Here is a 21,057-nt window from a genome sequence, read left to right on the forward strand (position 1 = left end):
GATTAGACTCAGTTTTTGTTAGCACAATATTGAATTTCATGAAAACCAAGAAGTTACAGCTGTAATGACTATTATTTTAACATCATCATCACCATCTCATGCAATTGCCCCCAACGCAGATTGTGCATTCTGTGGGCAAGAAACAGAGTTCCTACACATCTACATAGACTAAATCTACAAATACCAGCTGCAGTACTAATATTCTAACAGAGAAACAGAATTCCTGCAAATCGGTGCAGTCTCCCATTAGAGAATGCTAAAAAAAATCCTATGGATCAATCCATCTGAAAGACCACTAATATAAAGAAGAGATACTGAATACGTCTGATCCTAGACCCAATTTAGCTACAAGTGTGTCCTTTTCAGTTCTAAATTCCTTTTAACTCTCTTAACTTTTTAAATTATATTTTTTCTTTAAAAAAAAAATAAAAATAAAAATAAAATAAAATAAAATAAAATAAAAAATCAGTTCAGAGGTTATAAAATTAATATTTGATAATGACGTCTAGCAGACATTGTGTTATATATTATTTCCATTTGTTCAATTGAAAGAATTATGAGCACATTAAGGGAAAAAAGGATTTTAGAATCCAAAATGAACCAGACATCAAAACAATTGTCATTAAAACAACATAATCCTCATTTTATCACCATGAATATTCACTTGAGACAAGTAAAAGGAAAATTTACAAGAAAGCAATAATGTAGAAATAAATTCAAAGTTAACGTGCCTCGTTTTTCCATTGGCTCTATGTAGGAAAGCTTTCATAATTTTCCATTGCATTGATGGTTGCCATTGCTCTGACAAACACTACGCCTCATATTTGCTCCATTCAATCCCCATATCCGTATTGTACGGTCATCACTGGCTGTAGCTAACATGTGGTGGTCCACTGGATTCCAGCTAACACAGTTGACAACTCCAGAGTGACCAGGCAATATATCTACAAGTTGTCCTGAACTTCGATGCCATATAAAAACCTACAGATATATTTAAGAATATTAAAATCGTCTTATATCAGATCAAGCAGTAAATAGAAGTTCAAAATACAGCAGCTACTAAGTATATAATAACCCACTAGAACAGTTTCCTCTGATATTATCAATAATCATCCTCATTATTGTAAATTATACAGAGGTCAGAATAGGGACAGAAACCATCTATGGAGGAGCTATTAGAAACAAATTTAACAAAAGCATGGATGGAAATACTATGAAAATTAGCAAATCCAATATATTCCATCAGCCAAAAACACAAGCTGGAGAAACAACAAAAGCACATAACTACGAAGAGTATGAGATATTGCAGCCTGACTTGATGAAGAAACACAACCTTATAAAGCAAACAATGATGCTTATAATCTTCGCAAACACATCATGGAGCCACTACAAATCTGCACTTTCTTGCTAAATTGTGATATTTCAACAAGTACAAAAATAACACAATGCTAGTTATGCAAGACACATTATCCAGAATAAGAATCAGCATCACTTCACAACCTTTTGAATGCATCAGCAGCACGCTTGGAGTACTAGTATAGGAAAAGGTAAGGGTTATAATAAAGAGGCTCAATCAAAAATAAAATTAACCGATCTCTTAATTAATCAGGATTCAGTAGCCCTTTTGTGGATAACCAATAGTAGAGATACTACAGAGAGGGCAATCATAAGTAGACCTTCAATAACTAAATTAAAATAGAGTAAAAACAGCAGAAAAGAGAGCACACCTGTGAATCTTCGCTCCCACTAGCTATGAAAGATTGTTCTAGCCCACCAAAGCAAGACCTTACCAGAAACCTGGACCTTTTATGGCCTTTGTACTTGGCTACAAGCTTAATATCACCATCTATGGTCCAGAGATGAATTTCTTGGTCTAGAAGATTAACCAATATAAATTTCCCATCATTTGAGAGGGAAAATGAAGTTATAACTTGGTCCTCCTCAATCAACCTCTCTAATTGTGTTTCTCTGTCCAAGAGTAGAATTGCTGCTTCTCTGCATATACTTATGATTTGTTTTCCGTCATGAGTTACTTCCAGATCTGAAATTTTAACTGTTCGATGTCCCTTCCAACACTCCAGTTCTTTCCCATTCAGATCCCACATGCCTATACTTTTATCCGTAAAGCCAGCAAAGACAGACTCCCCATCAGGAGACCATGCACAAGAGACAACAGGAATCCCAGCCTTCTCATAGACTTGAAGACATTCACCAGATAATACATCCCACCGCCGCACCGTCTCCTCTGCCCCACAGGTGAGAAGCTGCTGATCATCTGGGCTCCATGAAACTTGAGAAACTGGTCTTTGGTGGCCACATAATCGATGCTTAAGCGCAACTTCACCATTTACGCCGACCTACATCAATTAATAATACTTACCTATGTTACACAGACAAGACTCACAGAAATATGCATTTTAAACATAGGTGTAAGTGTCAGACATGCCAAGGTACAGAATATCAGAAACAAAGAGCCTGTCCTAACATTGGATACTGATATGGGATTGTGGGGTTACACATTCATAAAACAAGTTCCTGATTCTAAAAGATATTAGTTTCGCATGTTTTCACACTATACATACACAACCACTTAGGCTTCACTTGTTTGCTAATTTTGGTAACACCCCCTTTTGAATTCATTTTGATAACTCACAGGATAAAGCCCACATCTTACACATAAGAAAATCGGGGGAAAGGGGTGGCAGCTTACCTCCCATATTATAGCTGATCGATCATTAGATGCTGATGCTAAATATTTCCCTTTATGAGAAAATTGCAAGTACCATACTTCATCTCGATGTCCTTCTAAAATCTGCTTATATAACAGTAAAACAGAACCATAAATTTCAGATCACGACATTAGATAAAGAAGGCTATCAGTCACATCTAAATGAGCAATCACAAAAGCGCCCAAATGCCATTCTCTCAAACTATATTAAGAGATGAACACACCCCAGGCAGGGGAGAAGATTGGGATCCAAAACCACAAGCAGACAAGTGATATATTCAGGAACTAAGAGACCGCACTTAGTATAAAGTATGATCAGCTGATCACATAAGATGACATATATGCAAAAAATCCAATTCTCTATCTAAAAATAATAATAATAATAATAATAAAATAAATAAATAAATAAATCAAACTTTACATTTTTACCTGAGCCATTTGTATGTTGGACATTAACATGTAGCTTTCTTTAACAAATGAGAATTAACCAAAATTATATATGTCAACCAGATATGTAGATCTGCATTTGGGTTGGAGCAACATGGGAAGGGGAGAACATAAAGTGACAAGTACTATATGTCAAAACAATAATATCTCAAGCTTGAGAAAAAGAAGGTAAACCTTTAATCTAAGAAATTCGACAGGCACCTTCTATAAGATGCATAACATGCATTACACTTCATCTATGATTAGATGCAAGAAAATTAGTTGAATTTGTGTCCCAATCTTTACATAAACTTCAACAACCCATTGTTCAATATGATCATCTTCAATCTAATCCCTCATTTTCAAACAAAGAGTTGCTGAATCTCCGAGACAGAAGTCACAGAACTTACGCAGGAGCTCTAACCTCTACAACTAGGTAACAACCCAAAATTTTCACTTAAGTTCACACCCAGATAAACAGCAGTACCAAGATATGACTAGCACCACAGCAGGAATATAACTTAATATGTCTTGATCTTGATACCAGATTGCCGGCAAAAAAAAATTACAAAAAGAAAAGAAAATTGGAAGAAATTTACCAGTGGATGGAAGAGAGGTAACACAGCACCTGGCTACGGCTAGGTTAGAAGGGAATAGGAGGAAAAAAAATTGAATGAAAGCTAACACATCGCAGATGGAGAAGGCAATTAAAGAGATTTTAACCGTCAACTGGTTAAGAAAGATTGGCAAGTCCATTGATTTTTAGTTCATAAAAAGATCAATAATACTCAATGATATCAGGCTCATAACCTGATAAATAAACCCAAGCAACCGCCAGAATAATTAGAAATAAATTCCTCTTTTCCGTTAGATTACTTGGGAGATAAAGGAAGTGAAAAGGCTTATGAAAGTTAATGTATGAGACTTCATGACAGGGGTGATGAGGGCAAAGTAAACATGACAGCTTGATAAGTAAATCAAACAAACCATTGATAATCTTATTAGGTGAAGCCTCATTAATAGGATTTGGGATTCCAGTTTGTTATTAGTAACTTAGTAAGCATATCAAAGCTGAATCGCTGGTATAATAATTTAATGGTAATGGCAATTGAAGAAAGAGAGAAGATGAAAGTCCTCCGCGCTAAAAAAAAAAGTTCAAAATAAATAAACCAATATTGCACACAAAATATAGTTTTACTTCAAAAAAAAAGAGGGGGGCGGGGGTATTTTGAACTAGACCCACTCTAACGCCTTGAAATAAGAGATGGCAATGATGCTGAGTTGCTGACATATAAAAACTATATCTTTAAAAGTAGGCTAATTTGAGGTAAAATACCAATTTACTATCTCAACAAAGAGAAACAAAACACAAGCAATGACTATATAGTATGTAGAGAGCCCATTTCACAGAGAAAAAGGAGGACAGGAAAAGGGGGAGCTAAGCGAAAAGGAGGAATTTAGAAATAGATATGAACCTGCAAAGTACGACTAGGAATATTGTCTCTTCCACAGTGATGGTCAGCATACAATGACATCTCCCTGTCAGAAGAGTTGTGATATATGCAGGTCCCACGCTGCAAATTCAAGGCTTGTTCTACTAGATATTCCAACCTTCTGGAAGGAACCATTATTGTGGGAGGAAGTAATTTCTGCAGTTCATTAAGAACTTCTGAGCGAGATTTTCCTTTAAGCGAATCCTTGCGAACACATCCATTCTCACTCTGCGGAAGATACAGAATACAAGAAGAAAGTTCATGTAGTCTGCTTGTCTTGATATGTAGAGGTGAAATCTCCGACCTCAATGTCTTTAGAGCATCCATTGTCTTTCCATCATCTAAAAGCTCGAAAAATTTCTGCTCCAAGATTAGAAATTTGGCTGATTTAATTATAGTTTCATCCTCTAAACCAATGCTTTGCAATATCGAGGCACTTTCATCCCACCTCCCATCAAGAACATGCTGCATAAGCAAGCTTACTGCAGCAGAGTGCAATGGTATACCAGATTCTTCCTCAAGGCACGCACCAGTACGTTCATAACCAAGAGCATACAAAGCACCAGCTATAAGTCTTACAAATTCTAGCCTTTTGATCACCCCTCTTGAACCAATCACTTCTTCTTCCCCTTGGCATTGTATAGGTCGGGCCATCAAATCCCTCAAAGAGCCAGTAGCTACGGTTTCTTCAGCTCTTAAGCCACTTGAAAGACTGCTTGATCCTGCACAAGATAATCTCAGCCGCTTTGAGGGTGGTTGGCCATCCTCTACACCTCCCATGAAAAGTACAAGTCAGCCCATACATATACCTAAAGAGCAACCTAAATTGACCAAAAGTTGTTGTAGCCCCTGCATAACATCATCTTTGGACTGTTACCAAAAGAATCAGAAACCATTGGCTTATCTTCCCCCCTTTCCACATAATTAAAGAAGATAAGAGTAAAGTTAGGGGCAAACACAAAAGAGAACAATCGAACATGATATACATCATTTCTGTATGGCCGATCAATGCTATTATAATACACAACAGCATCAAAAACAGCCATAAGTCACAGTCATCACTGATATGTCCATACTCCACAGGACCAAAGGCGGATTAAACCAATGGACACCATCACCAACCATGTGGAGCTGAGCACATGAATCTTCCTATTATAACAGCAACAAGTACACAAATCTTCCTTGAAGGAAAAGTAATACGTAGTATAATCAAGATATTGAATTGTAGAAGCTAAACTACATTATTTCTCGATAGCAAAGAGGAGATAAAGGCATAAAAAAAACATGGTCTTCATGGCACATTTCATTAAATTCTCCACAAAGTTCAGCGCTTACACATTGCGACTTGAGGTTTGTTCCGCAAAACAATCAACTTAATAAAAACAAGAATGAATAGCAACAATACATGTCATACTTCAACAAATAATAAAAACAAAATTATAAACAAACCAATCCCCCCGTCTAACTAAGATTATGGGATTAATAGAAAGCATATACTCTTATTAACTCAAATTAAAATAATAAACAATATACTGTAAGCAAAATGGCATACTAATTTCTCATTAAATGCTTTCATCTCCTTCCATTCCTCAATGAAACTGGATTCGAGGGACTAACCGGGCTGATCAAACCCGACTTCACAAACTCGATTCGAGTAAATAAGTTCGGAATCGATAGGATGATCAATTAAGGCTCCCTTGAGTTATTGTACTTTTTTTCTTAATTCTTAATCATAATCACATGAACTCCTAAAATTTCCCAAATGATTGCTTTTTACACAATCAACAACTAAGAACAAAGTATTAAAATGAAAGCAATTGCTACAAACAAATCAAATTCCATATTCCAATCAAACAACCTGATCAATCAATTATCTTTTTTCTACAAAAATCTGTCAAAAATCATACAAAAAAGCAGAAATTAAAGTTCTTTTACAAGTCAAGAACCCTAATTTGGGGATTACTTTATACAATCAAAATCAAAAATTGAAAACACTAACCGCAAAAAATCAATCGATGTCGGCCAAATTAAGTCAGAAATTGTCCCCAATTAATCACGAAAATCAATCCAGCAATCACCTAATCATCGAATTAATAAATTGAGAGATCAATTGAAATGGGAAATTGAAGAAACAATCGGCAAGTGAAAAATATCAAATTGTTTGAGGTATAAAAAGTGATTAGATAGTACTGGAAAAATCAACAAACCTTGGAAGAAGAGAGAGAGAGGAGAGAGGAGAGAGAAAGAGAGACACGACAGTAGAGAAGATGAGGGTTAGTTTTGCATTGTAAATGCTACTACTATTTTCTGGGCTACAACTCCTAAACAAATATGCATTTCATTCTTTTCTTTTTTTTTTTTTTTTGTAAAAAAAAAATTATAAATAAAAAAAATTACTTTAAATAATGTGGAATAAACTTTAAATAATACGGAGTAATTAACAATGTCAGAACACTCGTAACTTTGTAAGCACCCAATCAAGAATCGACTTAAACATAAACTAAATTGAGATTTGATGCAAACTTATACTAGCTTACATCTGATTGGATCAATTAAAAATAAGATTAATTCGAGTCATGATTCTTGTAAAGGGATCCTTATCTACTAATTACCATAAGGAGTAGTATGCCATAATGAGTTAATGTTTTTAACTTATAAGCTAACTTACAATGTAGTACAAATTATTGAGGCAAATTAAGGTTGGTCATAAGTTAGACTAATCTAGCAAAAAAATACTCCTGGTTGAACAAACGCTTGAAAACACCATAATAATTTTGTAGAAAATTGTTTGATGATAATAATAAAACACACTTTATGTATAACAACTAACAAGTCTACATGTCAAGTTTCCCATCAATTTAGTGAAATTGATATGAGTTTCCTCAAATCAAGCAACTTATAGTGGAAAGTTCTAAACTATAAAATGATTTAAGAATAAAAAATTAAGTGAGTTTACTATGGTATGCGAGACAGAATGTTTGTTCAACAAAAAAAATGTGTGGCAAAGCTGGTAAATGGTAAGTTGGTAACTACTCGATTAAAGAGAAAAGACTAGATTGTTTAGACTAGTCGATGGGGATTTGGAGAATCATCGACGGCATTGGTAAAGGATAAGACTTGAATACGTAGTCCAACTTAAAATGTGGAATAAGCATGGATTGAGCTCCTCCCAGGTTGACATTCTTGGGCAGCAAGAATGACATATTTGGGGCGATAATGACAAGTTGACAACAACAGTACTCCGTTGTAATTACGTTTAAACCACAATAATTAATTAAAATGTAATTAATGTTGCACTAAACTTATCCGCTTCCGTTTCGTTTGTCGCAAGTAAGTTTGTTCAATTGTTTGTGTGGTTTAAATTTTTTTTTTACTATTTTCCTTTTCTTTTTCGACTTTTAGATGGGCCTATGCTTCCTTCCTGACGTTTGCTGTGATGTGTTTAGAAACTACTCGTAGTCTCGTACATTCGTCCTAAATTGTCATACGTATTATCTTTTGTTACTCCTTATTTTATATCTATATCTATATTCTATATTAAAATACGTTCCTTTTAAAGGAACAATGTTACTAACACTCTTATTTGATCTAGATACACTTATCATCTTAACTAACTTTTATTAATGTTTTAAATTTCACATAATTAATATTATAATTAACATTATATATTCCTAGGTAAAAAAAACTGTAACATCCAAGGCAATACCCATATCATACATTAGCTATACAAACAGTTGAAAGTAATTATCAAATTAAAGATGTACAAAGTACTAACTAGCAATTCGGGGCATCGTTCGAGACACACACTACTTTTATAATTAAAACAATGTTGCAAAAATTCAATAATTAAAATATCCTTATTATGCACCATTTTTATTAAATACATTTCTCATACACTATTTAACTATTTTGACTATTAATAACTTAACTATGCTAATAAGAAAAAATTAAAATTGTGGTAAATAATGATATTAAATTTTATACATCACTAAATATATGTGGTCAAAGTTAATATATTTTTTTTTGTTTTACAATGGTAAGAAAAAAGAAAACCATTGTAAAAAAGCCCGTTTGTTACTCCGTATTTTCGGGTATGAAGAAGAATTCTCAAACTTGATAAACATGATTATTAATTCCAGATAGATAATATTTTAAGTTTGTTTGGGCAGAAAGAAACCACCGTTTTATTCTCACTCCTTTATAAACCTTAACCTCTAAATCAATTAAAACCTGACTTTGTGTTTGTTCACACCGACTTTGAGAGACGACATTTCTTCTTCATCATTCTGTTTCTCTGTTACTTTACGCCAAGGCTTGTTCAACACGCCTCTGTTTTACATTCCTCCAAACTTAAAGGTAACCTTTTTCACCTCTTTTACAACACTAATGTTTCATTATTCAAGCTTCGTCATTTCTCTGCTACTGTACTACCAATTTTATATTAAGGTAATTAATTAATTAATCATCATAGTTTTGATTATGATTATCTGCAATTAAATTGTTTGATGGTGACTGATGTTTGAGGTGATTATTTCTGGAAAGATTTGAGGTGATTAAAATTTGAAATTATTGGTTAATCTATGAATCTTTCGTTCATTGTGAATTTGTGGAGTGATTATTTTGCTTAATTTGAGCTTATTATGGATTATTACTGAGGATTAAAATTGACTTGGTATTTAATTATAGTAGAATATTTTCTGGTTTTGTTGAGCAATTTGATGGATAAATTATTAAATTTTGATAATCGAGTGTCCATTCCATGTGCACGGTGTATCAATTTCCCATGTAGTGTAGGTGTTTATGAACCAAAGAATATTTTTATGGAGTTTTTGCTTACTAGAACCTTCAAATAAGCAATTTTAACCGACACTTGGGGAGTATTTATTTATTTACCTTTTTTTTTTTGCTAAATTTTGTTCAGAAATGATTTGTTTATTAAATTTGCTTTGAAAATTCATTTGCTATTATGGTACAGATATATTGATTATGATTTTCTATGTAATTCTTTATGAAATTATTTCTTGTTCAAGTTATGATAATTCTAATATTCTATACTTACCCAAAAAAAAAAAAAAAAAATCATGTGACCCCAATAGAATGAGAGGGAGTGTAATTTTACACGATTTTTTAACTGTGTTTGCACACCTAAGCTAAGTACAGGAAGTAGGATAGCAGTTGCAAATTTTTATTTTTATGTTACGACGCTACGTAGGCTGTCTAGGCACTACATTCGATTAATATAATTTAATGCTCGTAAGTTGTAACTTGTACGGAGTACTTTTATTAAAATTATGTCTTTGATGGTTTAACTATTGGTCTAATGTAACGTCATTTTTTATGAAGGCTTTGTTCACTTCACCTTATCCAAGATTTGATATGAATTTTAAAGTCCAATTTGGTTTGGTGTGAAATTTTCTGTTTGAATATATTGTACTTGTCACCTTATCGAGTAGATTTGGTCTAGCTAGTCTAATGATTTTTTTTAAAATTTTAATGAGATTATGAAAATAAATACTCCAAAATATGAAGTAATTAATAAAAACAAAGGGAAGAAAATAACGCTTAAGTTAAATTCGCTACTATGGAGCATTTGAAATGTTAAGGTGCAAAAATCTACACATAACGATAACGCTATATAAAAAGAGCACCCCATGTAGCATCTCAAATTTTTATTGTATTTTTTTTTGGGTGGTGTTGGTTGTTGCTCTTGTTTGCTTGATGTAGGTTTTTTGGGGGATAGTGTAGCTCAATTATTACGAAGAATCATACCAATTCATGACTACCAACAAGTGGGGACTGAGCAAAGTCATTTTATTTTTGTAAAGTTGATTTTCATTCACTAGAACTTTAGCTTTGTATGCTTTTCCTGGGCCAGATTTCCACTGGCAGTATTCACATTAATTTAACAAACTCTGACGAAATCCGTATGTCTTGTACTGTGCTGTACACTTTAGTTGTGCTTCTATAAAAATCCTTAATTTTATGGCTGATAAACATCTCTAAATTCTAACAGATTCTTGAAGGGAGATACTGCTAACATGGAGACATGGTTTTTGGTCATTGTAACAGCATGCATTGCAGCTCTTCTTAAGGCTTTGGTTTCATTGGTGGTGTCTAAATCCAAACCAAATATTCCTCCGGGACCTCGTGGTTTTCCCATCATTAGCCGTATCCAATGGCTAGGGAAATCATCCACAGATATGGAAGCAGCCCTCAGGAGACTTTGCTCCAAATTTGGGCCAATTGTCTCCCTGCCTATTGGTCGATATCCTGTCATCTTTATTTCCAGCCGTACTTTGGCTCACCAGGCCTTGGTTCATGATGGGGCTGTGTTTGCTGACCGTCCTAAGCCTCTGCCTACTAGTGAGATTATTACCAGTAACCAGCATAATGTCAGTTCAGCTAGTTATGGTCCGAATTGGAGACTATTCAGGAGAAATCTGACTGCTCAGATCCTTCATCCTTCCAAGGCTAAAGAATTTGGTCATGCCAGGAGTTGGACTCTTGAAATCCTGCTTAATAGTCTCAGGGCTTCCAGTGGCCAAGATCATGCTGATGCTGTCAATGTGATGGATCATTTTCGCTTTGCTATGTTCTGCCTGCTTGTGTTCATGTGTTTTGGGGATAAGTTGGATGAATCCCAGATCAAAGAGATTGAAGAAATTCAGCACCGGTTATTGACATCCTTCAATCGCTTTGCAGTACTCAATTTTTGGCCTTCATTAACTCGGATTTTGCTACGCAGTCGTTGGAATGAGCTGATCAACATGAGGAAGAAACAGGAGGAGATTTTATTTCCTAAAATTAGAGCAAGGAAAAGTCTGTTAGAAGAGGCAAAAATTCCTGATGATCAGACCAAAAGATTGGTCACTTGTTATGTGGATAGCTTGTTGACACTGGAAATCCCAGAGGGTGACACCAAGAGAAAGCTGACTGAGGAGCAACTGGTGAGTTTTTGTTCTGAGTTCCTCAATGCCGGAACTGATACTACCTCAACAGCCTTGCAGTGGATTATGGCCAATCTTGTCAAATACCCGAAAATTCAGGCCAAGCTTTTTGAGGAATTCAAAGCAGTTGTTGGAGAAGAAGCTGCAGAAATTGGAGAAGATGAACTGTCAAAGATGCCTTATCTTAAGGCTATAGTGTTAGAGGGACTGCGAAGGCACCCCCCAGGACACTTTGTTCTGCCACACACTGTCACCCAAGATGCAGAGTTGGGTGGATACACAGTACCTAAAAACGCAGTCATAAATTTTATGGTTGCTGATATTAATTTGGATCCTGAGGTCTGGGAGGATCCGATGCAATTCAAGCCCGAGAGATTCCTGACAGCAGAAGGGAGCTGCGAAGAATTTGATATTACAGGAAGTCGTGAAATAAAGATGATGCCTTTTGGTGCAGGCAGGCGGATTTGTCCAGGACTCGGCTTGGCTATGCTTCATTTGGAGTATTATGTGGCCAACTTAGTTTGGAACTTTGAATGGAACGCTGTAGACGGTGATGAGGTAGATTTATCTGAGAAGCAAGAGTTTACTACTGTGATGAAGCATCCACTCCAAGTCCATCTGTCTCCTAGAATAAAGTAAATAGGCAGCCCTTCCTTTTATTTTTTTTATCTTGCTTGAACCCCATTTATATATTGCACTTGCAGTTTTGCAGCATTGTAATTTTTCTTTATCTCATCCGTCTTTGTATTTGAATATTGACATGTCTATGGAATATAAATAAGTCACATTAATCTCTCAGATCATAGAATTTGCTGCTGGATCAAAGATTGTCTGCAACTGTCAGTCATAGCAGCATTATCCTGGAAATTGGTAAGCTTCTAATGGCAGTTGAACCCATGTTTGAAATAATTAATTGACCTTATCACCAGATGATTTGATTGCTGAAGGTCTTATGCTTATTACTAATAATCCGTAGATATTTGTTAATATAGTGTAATACTACTTAATGAAAGATTATGCTAGTAAATTTACTCCGTTTATTTTTACAATCTTCCTTCAAAAGCTTGACTGTGCCCTTATGTATATTCTATTGTTTGACAAGGTGTTTACAACAATAAAGCGACAAATTGTTATGTTATAATGTTGTTCCAAGCAAAATTAATACGTACTCTGTATTCATTATAAGACTGACCTGTACCAATAGACCTTTTTATATAGTTATCCTAGGGGAAATGTGGGCATGTAGAGGATGCTTCATTACAATGCTAAATTCTTGTTTCTCAGACAAATCAATCTCATCTCCCTCTATAGCTTCCCATTTAAAGTTCCAAACCAGATTAGCCACAAAGTATTGCAGGTGAAGAATAGCCAAGCCAATGGCTGGACACATCCTTCGTCCAGCACCAAATGGCATCATCTTTATTTCGCGCCTTCCTGTCAGATCAAATTCTTCTGTCCCCTGAATTGACAGAAATCTCTCAGGATTAAATTGCATTGGACTCTACCATACTGCAGGATCCAGGCCCATCTCTGCAACCATGAAATTTATGGTTGCATTCTTAGGCAGAGTATACCCACCCAACTCTACCTCTTCGGTCACAGCATGAGGCAAAACAAAGTGACTTGGGGGGTGCCGTCTTAGTCCCTCTAGTACTACGGCCTTAAGGTAAGGCATCTTTGATAGTTCATCTTCTTTAACTTCTGTACAATTTTCTCCAACGACTCCCTTGATTTCTTCAAAAAGCTTAGCTTGGATATGTGGGTATTTAATAAGGTTGGCCATAATCCATTGCATCGCTGTTGTTGTAGTGTCGGTTCCTGCATTAAGAAATTCAGAACAAAGATTCACCAGTTTTTCTTCTGTTAGCCTTCTCTTTGCCGCGGTTCCATTCCCTTCCGCAGGTACCTCTAGTGTTAATAAAGTGTCCACATAAGAAGTAGCCAACTGGCTCATTCCATCAGTAAGAGTTTTGGCTTGCTCCTGCCATGGCGGATTAACATCAAATTGACATTTGCATTGGTATTGCAAGCTTAAATCTAATGTAAGAAAACACTAGTACTTTGTACTAAAATGCAGATAAAGGCGATGCTTACCTTAGGGATATGTCGGTCTGCCAATGGCTCCAGCATATTCTTTCGCGCTCTAATGTGAGGAAGTAGTAACTCTTCCCGTTTTTTCTTTAAGTCAAAAAATTCATTCCATCTACTGCAGAACACAATTCTAGACAGTGGAAGCCTGCAGATATCGAGTATAAGGAAGCGATTGAATGATGTTAGTAATCGGCGTTGAACTGCCTCAGCCTCACTGATTTGTGACTCATTAAGTTTATCTCCAAAACACATAAACATAAGCAAGCTAAACATAGCAAAGCGGAAGTGATCCAACACCCTGACAACACCCTTATTTGTTACAGCAGAAACCTTTAGTCGATTTAGTAGCATGTCTAGGACCCACTTCCGGGTGTGAGAGAACTCATTGGTTCTTGAAGGGTGGAGGATTTGAGCAGTCAGATTTTTACGAAGTAGGCGCCAAGTAGAGCCATAACCAGCTGAGCTGATGTTATGTTGGTTGCAGGTGAGGATCTTTGCTGTAAGAAACGGCTTAGGACGGTCTGCAAAGACAGTCCCGTTCTGAACTAAGGCCTGGTGGGCTAAAGAACAACTAGTGACAAATATGACAGGATGTGAAGCTATATTTACAGTAATGACTTTCCCATACTTAGAACAAAGTAATCGAACTGATGTTTCGATTTCTAAGGTTGATTTTAGAAGCCATAAGATGTTACTAAAAAAGGGCATGCTTTTCGGTCCAGGAGGACATTTGGACTTGGATTTGGAGTAATTTAGAGAAAGTATAAACATAAACAGAAGTGAGACACATGCTATTACCATAATTGCAGGGAATGTCTCCATGTTTGTGTATAACAAGAGGGTTCCATACTACGGTTTTATAGAGCTGACAATCTTTGACACCGATGTTATAGCCTATACCACGGAAAGGGTGCTGTACACCAATGATGGGTCTCATTTTTCATTATACGTGTAGCGTCTATTTGAATATGGGTTCAGAGGTACTCAAGGAAATTAAAGTCTTGAATAGGATTGAATTGCACGTATCATTAATCTATTTTTACCATTGCTGCATTCGTCGTCTCTGTGTTAGTAACTACTCTGATTAGCTGCATTTCTGGTCAGAAATTATGATTTTCATACTAAGTATTTGTAATAAATACTTCAAGAAAGGTAGGGTCTTTCAATCTTTCATGTCCATGTTAGCACCATTATTGCTGCATTGTGCATTGTCTACCAAAATAGTCCACGTTCTTAAACAGTGGCCGTAAAATTTAGAGTGTCAACCAATTCCAAAGACGTACAATTAACTGATAAGGGTGGTTCTAATGAAGTTAAAAAATTGCAGTTTACAATTGACAATATCACACCATCCTTCTATGGATTTTATTCTCTCTGATTGTAGCGTAAGTATCGGTACCACTGTGATATTATGAGGCAGATATCTTGTACAACTGAAAGAGTTGTATACTAGATATAGCGTAACGCCTGTATGGCTGTAAATGCTAGTCTGTACTACTATAGATTGCTAAGAATAAAATCCCTAGTATCATGGGCTTGTCAATTGTAAACGTAAGTATTATTATGTAAATTGTATTGTAATAAAATCCAAAGTAGACATTATATAAATCTAATAAGTAATAAGAGTCCATTTGATAATTTTTTTAAATAGATTAAGTTACATTTAACTACTTAAGGTCAAATAAAATCAAATCAAATAAGTTCAGGTCACATGGATTACAGATAAAGAAAAAATAAGATAAACTAAACATAGCCTAATTCAAACCTTATTACTTACTAAAGCTTGGGCGATTCGATCAAGTAGTGGAAACTTGATGAAATTTACAACTTCGAATCTTATTTTTACAATGTCGTATAACCTTAACCCTAATAGGGTATGTTGCAAAAAAGTAAAAATAAAAAATGGAGGGAGTAATATTCAGAACACTGAAGTATATTATGATGGAGTAACTACTAATTAACAACCAAGTAGGTTCACAATCTTCAAATTGAACTAGAATGAACAAAAGGGCTGCTTTACTTAATTTTCCTAGAAGAAATTTGAGCATGAAGTGAATTCTTCATTACAATGGTAAACTCTTGCTTCTCAGACAAATCCATTTCATTTCCATCTACAGCAGTCCATTCAAATTTCCATATCAGATTAGCTACAAAGTACTCCAAATGTAGCAGGGCTAAGCCGCGGCCAGGACAAATCCTTCTTCCTGCACCAAAGGGCATCATCTTTATTTCGCGGCTTCCAAACCCTGTGATATCAAACTCTTCATGATCTATATCGCGGTCCATGACCATCCCCATGAATCTCTCAGGCTTAAACTGTAAGGGATCATCCCACACATCAGAATCCTTACCTATCTCAGCAACAGCAAAGTTTAAGGATGCATTTTTCGGTATTGTGTAACCACCTAATTCCACCTCTTGTGTCACCCCATGAGGCAATACAAAGTGACCTGGGGGATGCCGTCTTAGTCCCTCTAATACTACAGCCTTGAGATAAGGTATCTTTGAAAGTGCAACTTCCGGAACTTCCTCTGCTTCTTCTCCTATGACTCCTCTAATTTCCTCAAAGAGCTTAGATTGGATGTTTGGATGCCTTACAAGGTTTGCCATTATCCATTCCAAAGTCGTCGAGGTTGTATCAGTTCCTGCATTAAGGAATTCAAAACATAAAGACACTAATTCTTCTTCTGACAGCCTTCTTGTTCCTGATGTAGAGTTCTCATTACTAGATGGGATTTCTAGTTTCAGCAAAGTATCCACATAACAAGTACTTAGCGTTGTACTTTCGCCTTTATCATCTGCTGTTTCGGCACTCTGATGCTGTTGCTGCTGCTGCTGCTGCTGCTGCTGCTGCTGCTGTCGGGCTCTGATGTAAGGGATAAGCACCTGTTCCTGTTTATACTTCAAGTTAAAGAACTCATTCCAGCGTTTTCGAAACAAAATCCTTGTCAACCAAGCTTGCCTGATATTAAGTACTCGAAAGCGAGAAAGCAAGGAAGTCAGTAACTCCTGAAGTACAGCTTCAATCTCTTTGATCTGAGATTCTTCCATCTTATCCCCAAAACACATGACTACAAGTAAATGGAACATAGAAAACCGAAAGTGATCCATCACTTTCACCACACCCGAATCTGAGCCTGAGCTTGAGTCTGAGCTAGCACTAGCAACCCTGAGACGATCAAGGAGGATGTCAAGGATCCACTTACGAGCCAAGCAGAAGTCCTTGACTCGAGAAGGGTGGAGGATATGGGAGGTAAGGTTGTGACGAAGGATGCGCCACAAAGGCCCATAACCTGCTAAGGTGATGGTGTGCTGGTTACTGCTAAGTATCTTAGGAATAAGTAGTGGCTCAGGTCGATCAGCAAATAAGGCCCCCTTCTGAATTAGAGCCTGGTATGCTATAGCGCGATTGAATATGAATATCACAGGGCGTGAAGGATTTGATGAGAGCGTGACAATTGGACCGAACTTTGAGGTAAGTGCTCTAAGTGCTGTTTGTGATTCTGTAAATGATCTTCTTAGCCATATAATCATGGTAATAACTGGGACATATTGCGGTCCTGGAGGCCATTTTTTCGATTTCAGTTTCGGGTTTAAGGATAGGTAAGTGATTATTAAGGCTGTAATGCATGTTGTTACAGCAATCACAAACCATAGTTCCATGTTTGTTCTCTAATTGTTTAAAATTCTTGCATATTTGGTAGCAAGCATCTTGTCCAAAAGTATATTTTCTGATAAAAAGAAGAGAGAAACACATTAGTCTATGTTTTGTGTGCTGATATATCGATAAAGTCATTGCTGAAAAGTAAACCTTTCAGATATTTGATTGTGTGGCTCTCTTTTCATAATATTTCTATCACATAATTTAACTGCACTAAACTTTTTGCTAAGCTTACTTTTTTTTAAAAATGACTTGGGCAATGCATGCTACATGAGTTTATTTGTTAAAACTTATTTGAGGTTTGTTTGAAATTTACGCATTCAACTTTATTAAACAACATTCCTGATCAAAATAGTAGAGATTGTTTCTAATTGACCTTTGGTCCGATGTATTACAACTATTTGCATATTTACAGTGGATAACTAGACAGCTAGTGCTATGATCTATGAAGTATAACCTTTTTAATTCAGTCTATTTTACTTTAACAGTTGAGGGAAGATGTAACTTTGACTCCATTGGAAATAGACATTGAAAATGCTGATTGCAACATTACAAAACCTATCTATGATAATCTTATGTAGTTCCATAGTTTAAGATAAGAGCAATTATGAGTACAGTTAGTATACATACAAATATAATAAAAAGTTTGTCAGCCAGCATGTTGCTTATAACTAAAGCATAAGCAACTAGTTACTCTGTTTGTTGTTACATAGTTACATCCATTGCACATTTTCATCATCCTTAGTTACTACAAACTAAAAAATACTATCAACAATTACTTTACATATGTAAATTTTTATTTCAAATGCTTGCGTTTTCGGAGGTTATACTTTCGTTCATCACAACTCACAACAGAGTTTTCTGACTTTCTTTCCTCTTCAACTGGTGGCATATAGTTTGGATCTTCATGAATGCTTAAATCTTCGGGCAATTCGGTCTCCACCCATGAAATCCAATCAACTTCACTATCCACTTCCTCATTATCTGAAGGATAATCTCTTACTTTTTGAATGTTGTTTACCTTTTCTATCAAAGTTGCTAACATATTGTGATTTAATGCTTCATAGTCCCTGCAATAACCCAAATTAGTTTGTACATATACATAGACATCTGACTTAAGTACTTATAGTGATTCAAAAAGAAAATATTCTAAGTTTGTTGTTTGAAAATATGTCTTCTGTATACCTGTATGTAACGAAAGCAAACAAAAGCTGTATAACAGCATAAGCGCCAAGAAGTGATTTCACTATTGTTCTGAGTCGAGTTTTCTGTTCAATTTCGATAGATGTAAACTGCAGTATAATGCACTCTATTGTAAATGCAGTGCATAGACCTGCACAATTAGTGAAATATTGTTTCATAAAAATTAGCTTCTGCATATATACTTTGAAAAATCACTTAGTTTTCTGCAGGTAAGAAATACATACCTAGGTAGAGACTGCATCTGACAGAGTAAGTCTGCTTTGTGCTAGTAAACATGTAGAAAACGACGATTAGGAGGGAGTAGATGAAGAAAGCTTTAATAAGCCTTGACTCAAGCAACATGGCATTGTGCAGGGCAAAGAGCTTATCAATGGCAGTAAACATATTTGCTTGTTTCGACTCAAAAGTTTCCTAGAAAATTTAAAACATACATATAAATTATAGTCAGTCCATGAGTTTATATTACATGTTTTTCTTCTTCAAATTAACTTAAGGTTTTGAGGTACAGTAAGTAATAACCTGAGCTTCCAACATTGATTTTGAATTACTGGCCAAAAGATTGTGAGCCTGTAGTAACTGTTCCTGTTGCTCCTTTAGTTCTCGGTGTTGCCCCTGTGCAAATCCTACCATCTGCTGTAAAGTAGCCCTGTAAGAAAAATCACAAGTCTTAAATTTCAGCAAAGAAAAACAAATCAGAATTCTTTTTTGGAGGAGCATTTTACCAAGGAAGCATAAACCTTACAAGATGTATGAATCGGTAAATCTATGCTCACACACGATAAAACAGTACATGCTTCGCATATGTTACTAATGTTAGACCACATGCACCCAATTTGAAGTGCAACTTTGTAACATAATTACATAACTAGTGTTTCTATATATGATGCTATCAGGTAAAATTATAGTACACAAATTTACTTTTGTCTATCTGTATGTGTATGTGTGTGTTGAATTAGTCTACACGCGGTGTAGTGTACGTACCAATTCTCACAAAAAAAAATCAAAAAAATTACCTGCTCTCTTGAAGAGCTTTAGACTGAAAATCAGTAAGAGACTGAAGACCCTGAAGAGCCTCTGATTGACTTGCAAGAAGTAGTTGCTGTTTCTCTATCGAAAGTCCGGCCATATCAGCAATATCATCAGTTTTTCCCTGAAGGTTATGCAGCTTTAAAGACAACGCCGCTCCAAGACTAGTAACCTCCTTTTCAACTTCAGATGCCTTCTTCTGCAAAACTTCAATGTCCTGTCTAAGATGACTATAAGATTCTTCTACTCTTGCAATACTTTCTTCCATTTTCTCCTTCATTAGTCCTTGTCCTACTAGTAACTCTACTTGAGACAAGGCAATACCTCTCGCTTCCTCGTTCAGCTCCTTTGTGTGCTTCATGACAATGCCTAAGTCACCTAGCATGTTCTTAAGGTTGTCTCCCACCTTTTGTGCTTGTTCATCAATCGATGTTATTGAGTCTTGGATTTGGTTCGAGTTATAGAGCAGAGTATCTGATTTTTCTTCAATAGTTTCTAGTTTTTCTTCTGTTGATAATGCTGAATTCTTCAAGTCATTTACCAAACTTTCAACTTGAAGCTTAAAAGCCTTAGACCTGCCAAAAACTGTAATTAGAAAAAATAAACACCACCACTACTATGTAATAATTCGAGTATAATAACTTAACTGTAACTGATGGCAAATTGAGTTGGTCTCAAGGTAAAATTCCAAATAAGTCTTGTGATCATCATTGTTCAGCTTTCGAAGACAATCAACCATGAAACTATCCGCGTTACATGAAGGGAAAGGATCCCTCCCAGAATCTCTTTGGAAACAATCACTAAGAAGCCAAGCAAGCCTACTTCTCTTTTCCTCTGCTGCAAAAATCTCTGAACACGAAGAAAACAAATTCTTGTATGCGTAAAACCAACAAGGATTCGATCCTCCTAACTTCATCCTTGCATTTTCAATTAGTTCAACTGCTTTAGGATTATCCAAGGCTTCCAAAGAAAACTCAGCAACCATACCATTTATATTATTCGCGTTCTTTGAATATTGGTGATTATTACTGGAAGATGAGGAGGTTTTAGAAGAAGAAAACCAGCCCCATGAAAAAGCATGGCCTTTCAACAAAAGTGTAAGAAATATTAGCAAGATGTATACACAAATACGACCATTTCCCATCTTCGACTTCATCGATATATCAAGATCACTGACAACAACCTTATGATACAAATTTAATCCTGCATATGCAATAATAAGTATCATAATTACAATTTTATATATGCTGCATTTATATTTCATATGAAAGAAATCATGCATTAGTGTACTTGCCAAACGTTACAAGATATGCATTATATTTTGCTTCATGTATCAAAGTTTTCTTAACCAAGCAAGTACTAATTATCTTAAGGAAGCAATTTTTTGCACGATTACTTTTTTGTAAAAAAAAAAATGTACTTCCTATACAAAAACACAATAGATAAAAATATACAAGTATCCAAGACATAAATTCAAATATC

At 35.6% G+C, this 21,057-nt stretch overlaps 2 protein-coding genes and 3 pseudogenes across 5 annotated transcripts; 1 reads left to right on the forward strand and 4 right to left on the reverse strand.

Annotated features, from left to right (window-relative positions):
- Positions 1-596: 596 nt before the first annotated feature.
- Positions 597-6,989, reverse strand: LOC145601261 (WD repeat-containing protein 26 homolog). 3 transcript variants are annotated; one of them, XM_081657239.1, is made up of 6 exons: positions 6,855-6,989; positions 6,647-6,725; positions 4,630-5,414; positions 2,711-2,812; positions 1,728-2,357; positions 597-981 (listed from the first exon to the last, which is right to left on the reverse strand). In XM_081657239.1, exons 3-6 carry the CDS (start codon positions 5,299-5,301, stop codon positions 766-768), a joined length of 1,620 nt encoding a protein of 539 aa, XP_081513365.1. In that variant the 5' UTR covers positions 5,302-5,414; positions 6,647-6,725; positions 6,855-6,989; the 3' UTR covers positions 597-765. The 3 variants fall into 3 exon arrangements, with proteins under 3 accessions (XP_081513365.1, XP_081513363.1, XP_081513364.1); XM_081657237.1 differs by having other exon boundaries at positions 4,630-5,496; XM_081657238.1 differs by having other exon boundaries at positions 4,630-5,559.
- Positions 6,990-8,819: 1,830 nt separating this feature from the next.
- On the forward strand, positions 8,820-12,392 carry LOC145601449 (cytochrome P450 89A2 pseudogene; annotated as a pseudogene). Its single transcript, XR_014104393.1, has 2 exons — positions 8,820-9,003; positions 10,661-12,392. The product of XR_014104393.1 is annotated as a cytochrome P450 89A2 pseudogene (transcript).
- A 412-nt stretch (positions 12,393-12,804) lies between these two features.
- On the reverse strand, positions 12,805-14,507 carry LOC145602882 (cytochrome P450 89A2-like; annotated as a pseudogene).
- Positions 14,508-15,684: 1,177 nt separating this feature from the next.
- LOC145601684 (cytochrome P450 89A2 pseudogene) lies at positions 15,685-17,412 on the reverse strand (annotated as a pseudogene).
- Positions 17,413-18,142: 730 nt separating this feature from the next.
- Positions 18,143-20,803, reverse strand: LOC145602766 (protein GAMETE EXPRESSED 1-like). The gene is made up of 6 exons (XM_081658923.1): positions 20,223-20,803; positions 19,563-20,150; positions 19,069-19,195; positions 18,774-18,960; positions 18,532-18,679; positions 18,143-18,416 (listed from the first exon to the last, which is right to left on the reverse strand). Exons 1-6 carry the CDS (start codon positions 20,801-20,803, stop codon positions 18,143-18,145), a joined length of 1,905 nt encoding a protein of 634 aa, XP_081515049.1.
- Positions 20,804-21,057: the final 254 nt, after the last annotated feature.

This window comes from Chenopodium album, chromosome 21, assembly GCF_948465745.1.
Source record: "Chenopodium album chromosome 21, dcCheAlbu1.1, whole genome shotgun sequence".
Lineage (NCBI taxonomy): Eukaryota > Viridiplantae > Streptophyta > Magnoliopsida > Caryophyllales > Amaranthaceae > Chenopodium > Chenopodium album.

Excerpts from the sequence above, each read along its gene's own strand:
- LOC145602766 (XM_081658923.1), bottom strand. The coding sequence starts at position 20,803 with ATGATACTTATTATTGCATATGCAGGATTAAATTTGTATCATAAGGTT. Across the intron at positions 19,196-19,562 it reads AAAGCTCTTCAAGAGAGCAG|GGCTACTTTACAGCAGATGG; the intron begins GTAATTTTTTTG and ends TTTTTCTTACAG. Across the intron at positions 18,961-19,068 it reads AATCAATGTTGGAAGCTCAG|GAAACTTTTGAGTCGAAACA; the intron begins GTTATTACTTAC and ends TAAATTTTCTAG.
- LOC145601261 (XM_081657237.1), bottom strand. The coding sequence starts at position 5,427 with ATGGGAGGTGTAGAGGATGGCCAACCACCCTCAAAGCGGCTGAGATTA. Across the intron at positions 2,358-2,710 it reads GATCAGCTATAATATGGGAG|GTCGGCGTAAATGGTGAAGT; the intron begins GTAAGCTGCCAC and ends TAATTGATGTAG. Across the intron at positions 982-1,727 it reads GTGGGAGCGAAGATTCACAG|GTTTTTATATGGCATCGAAG; the intron begins GTGTGCTCTCTT and ends ATATATCTGTAG.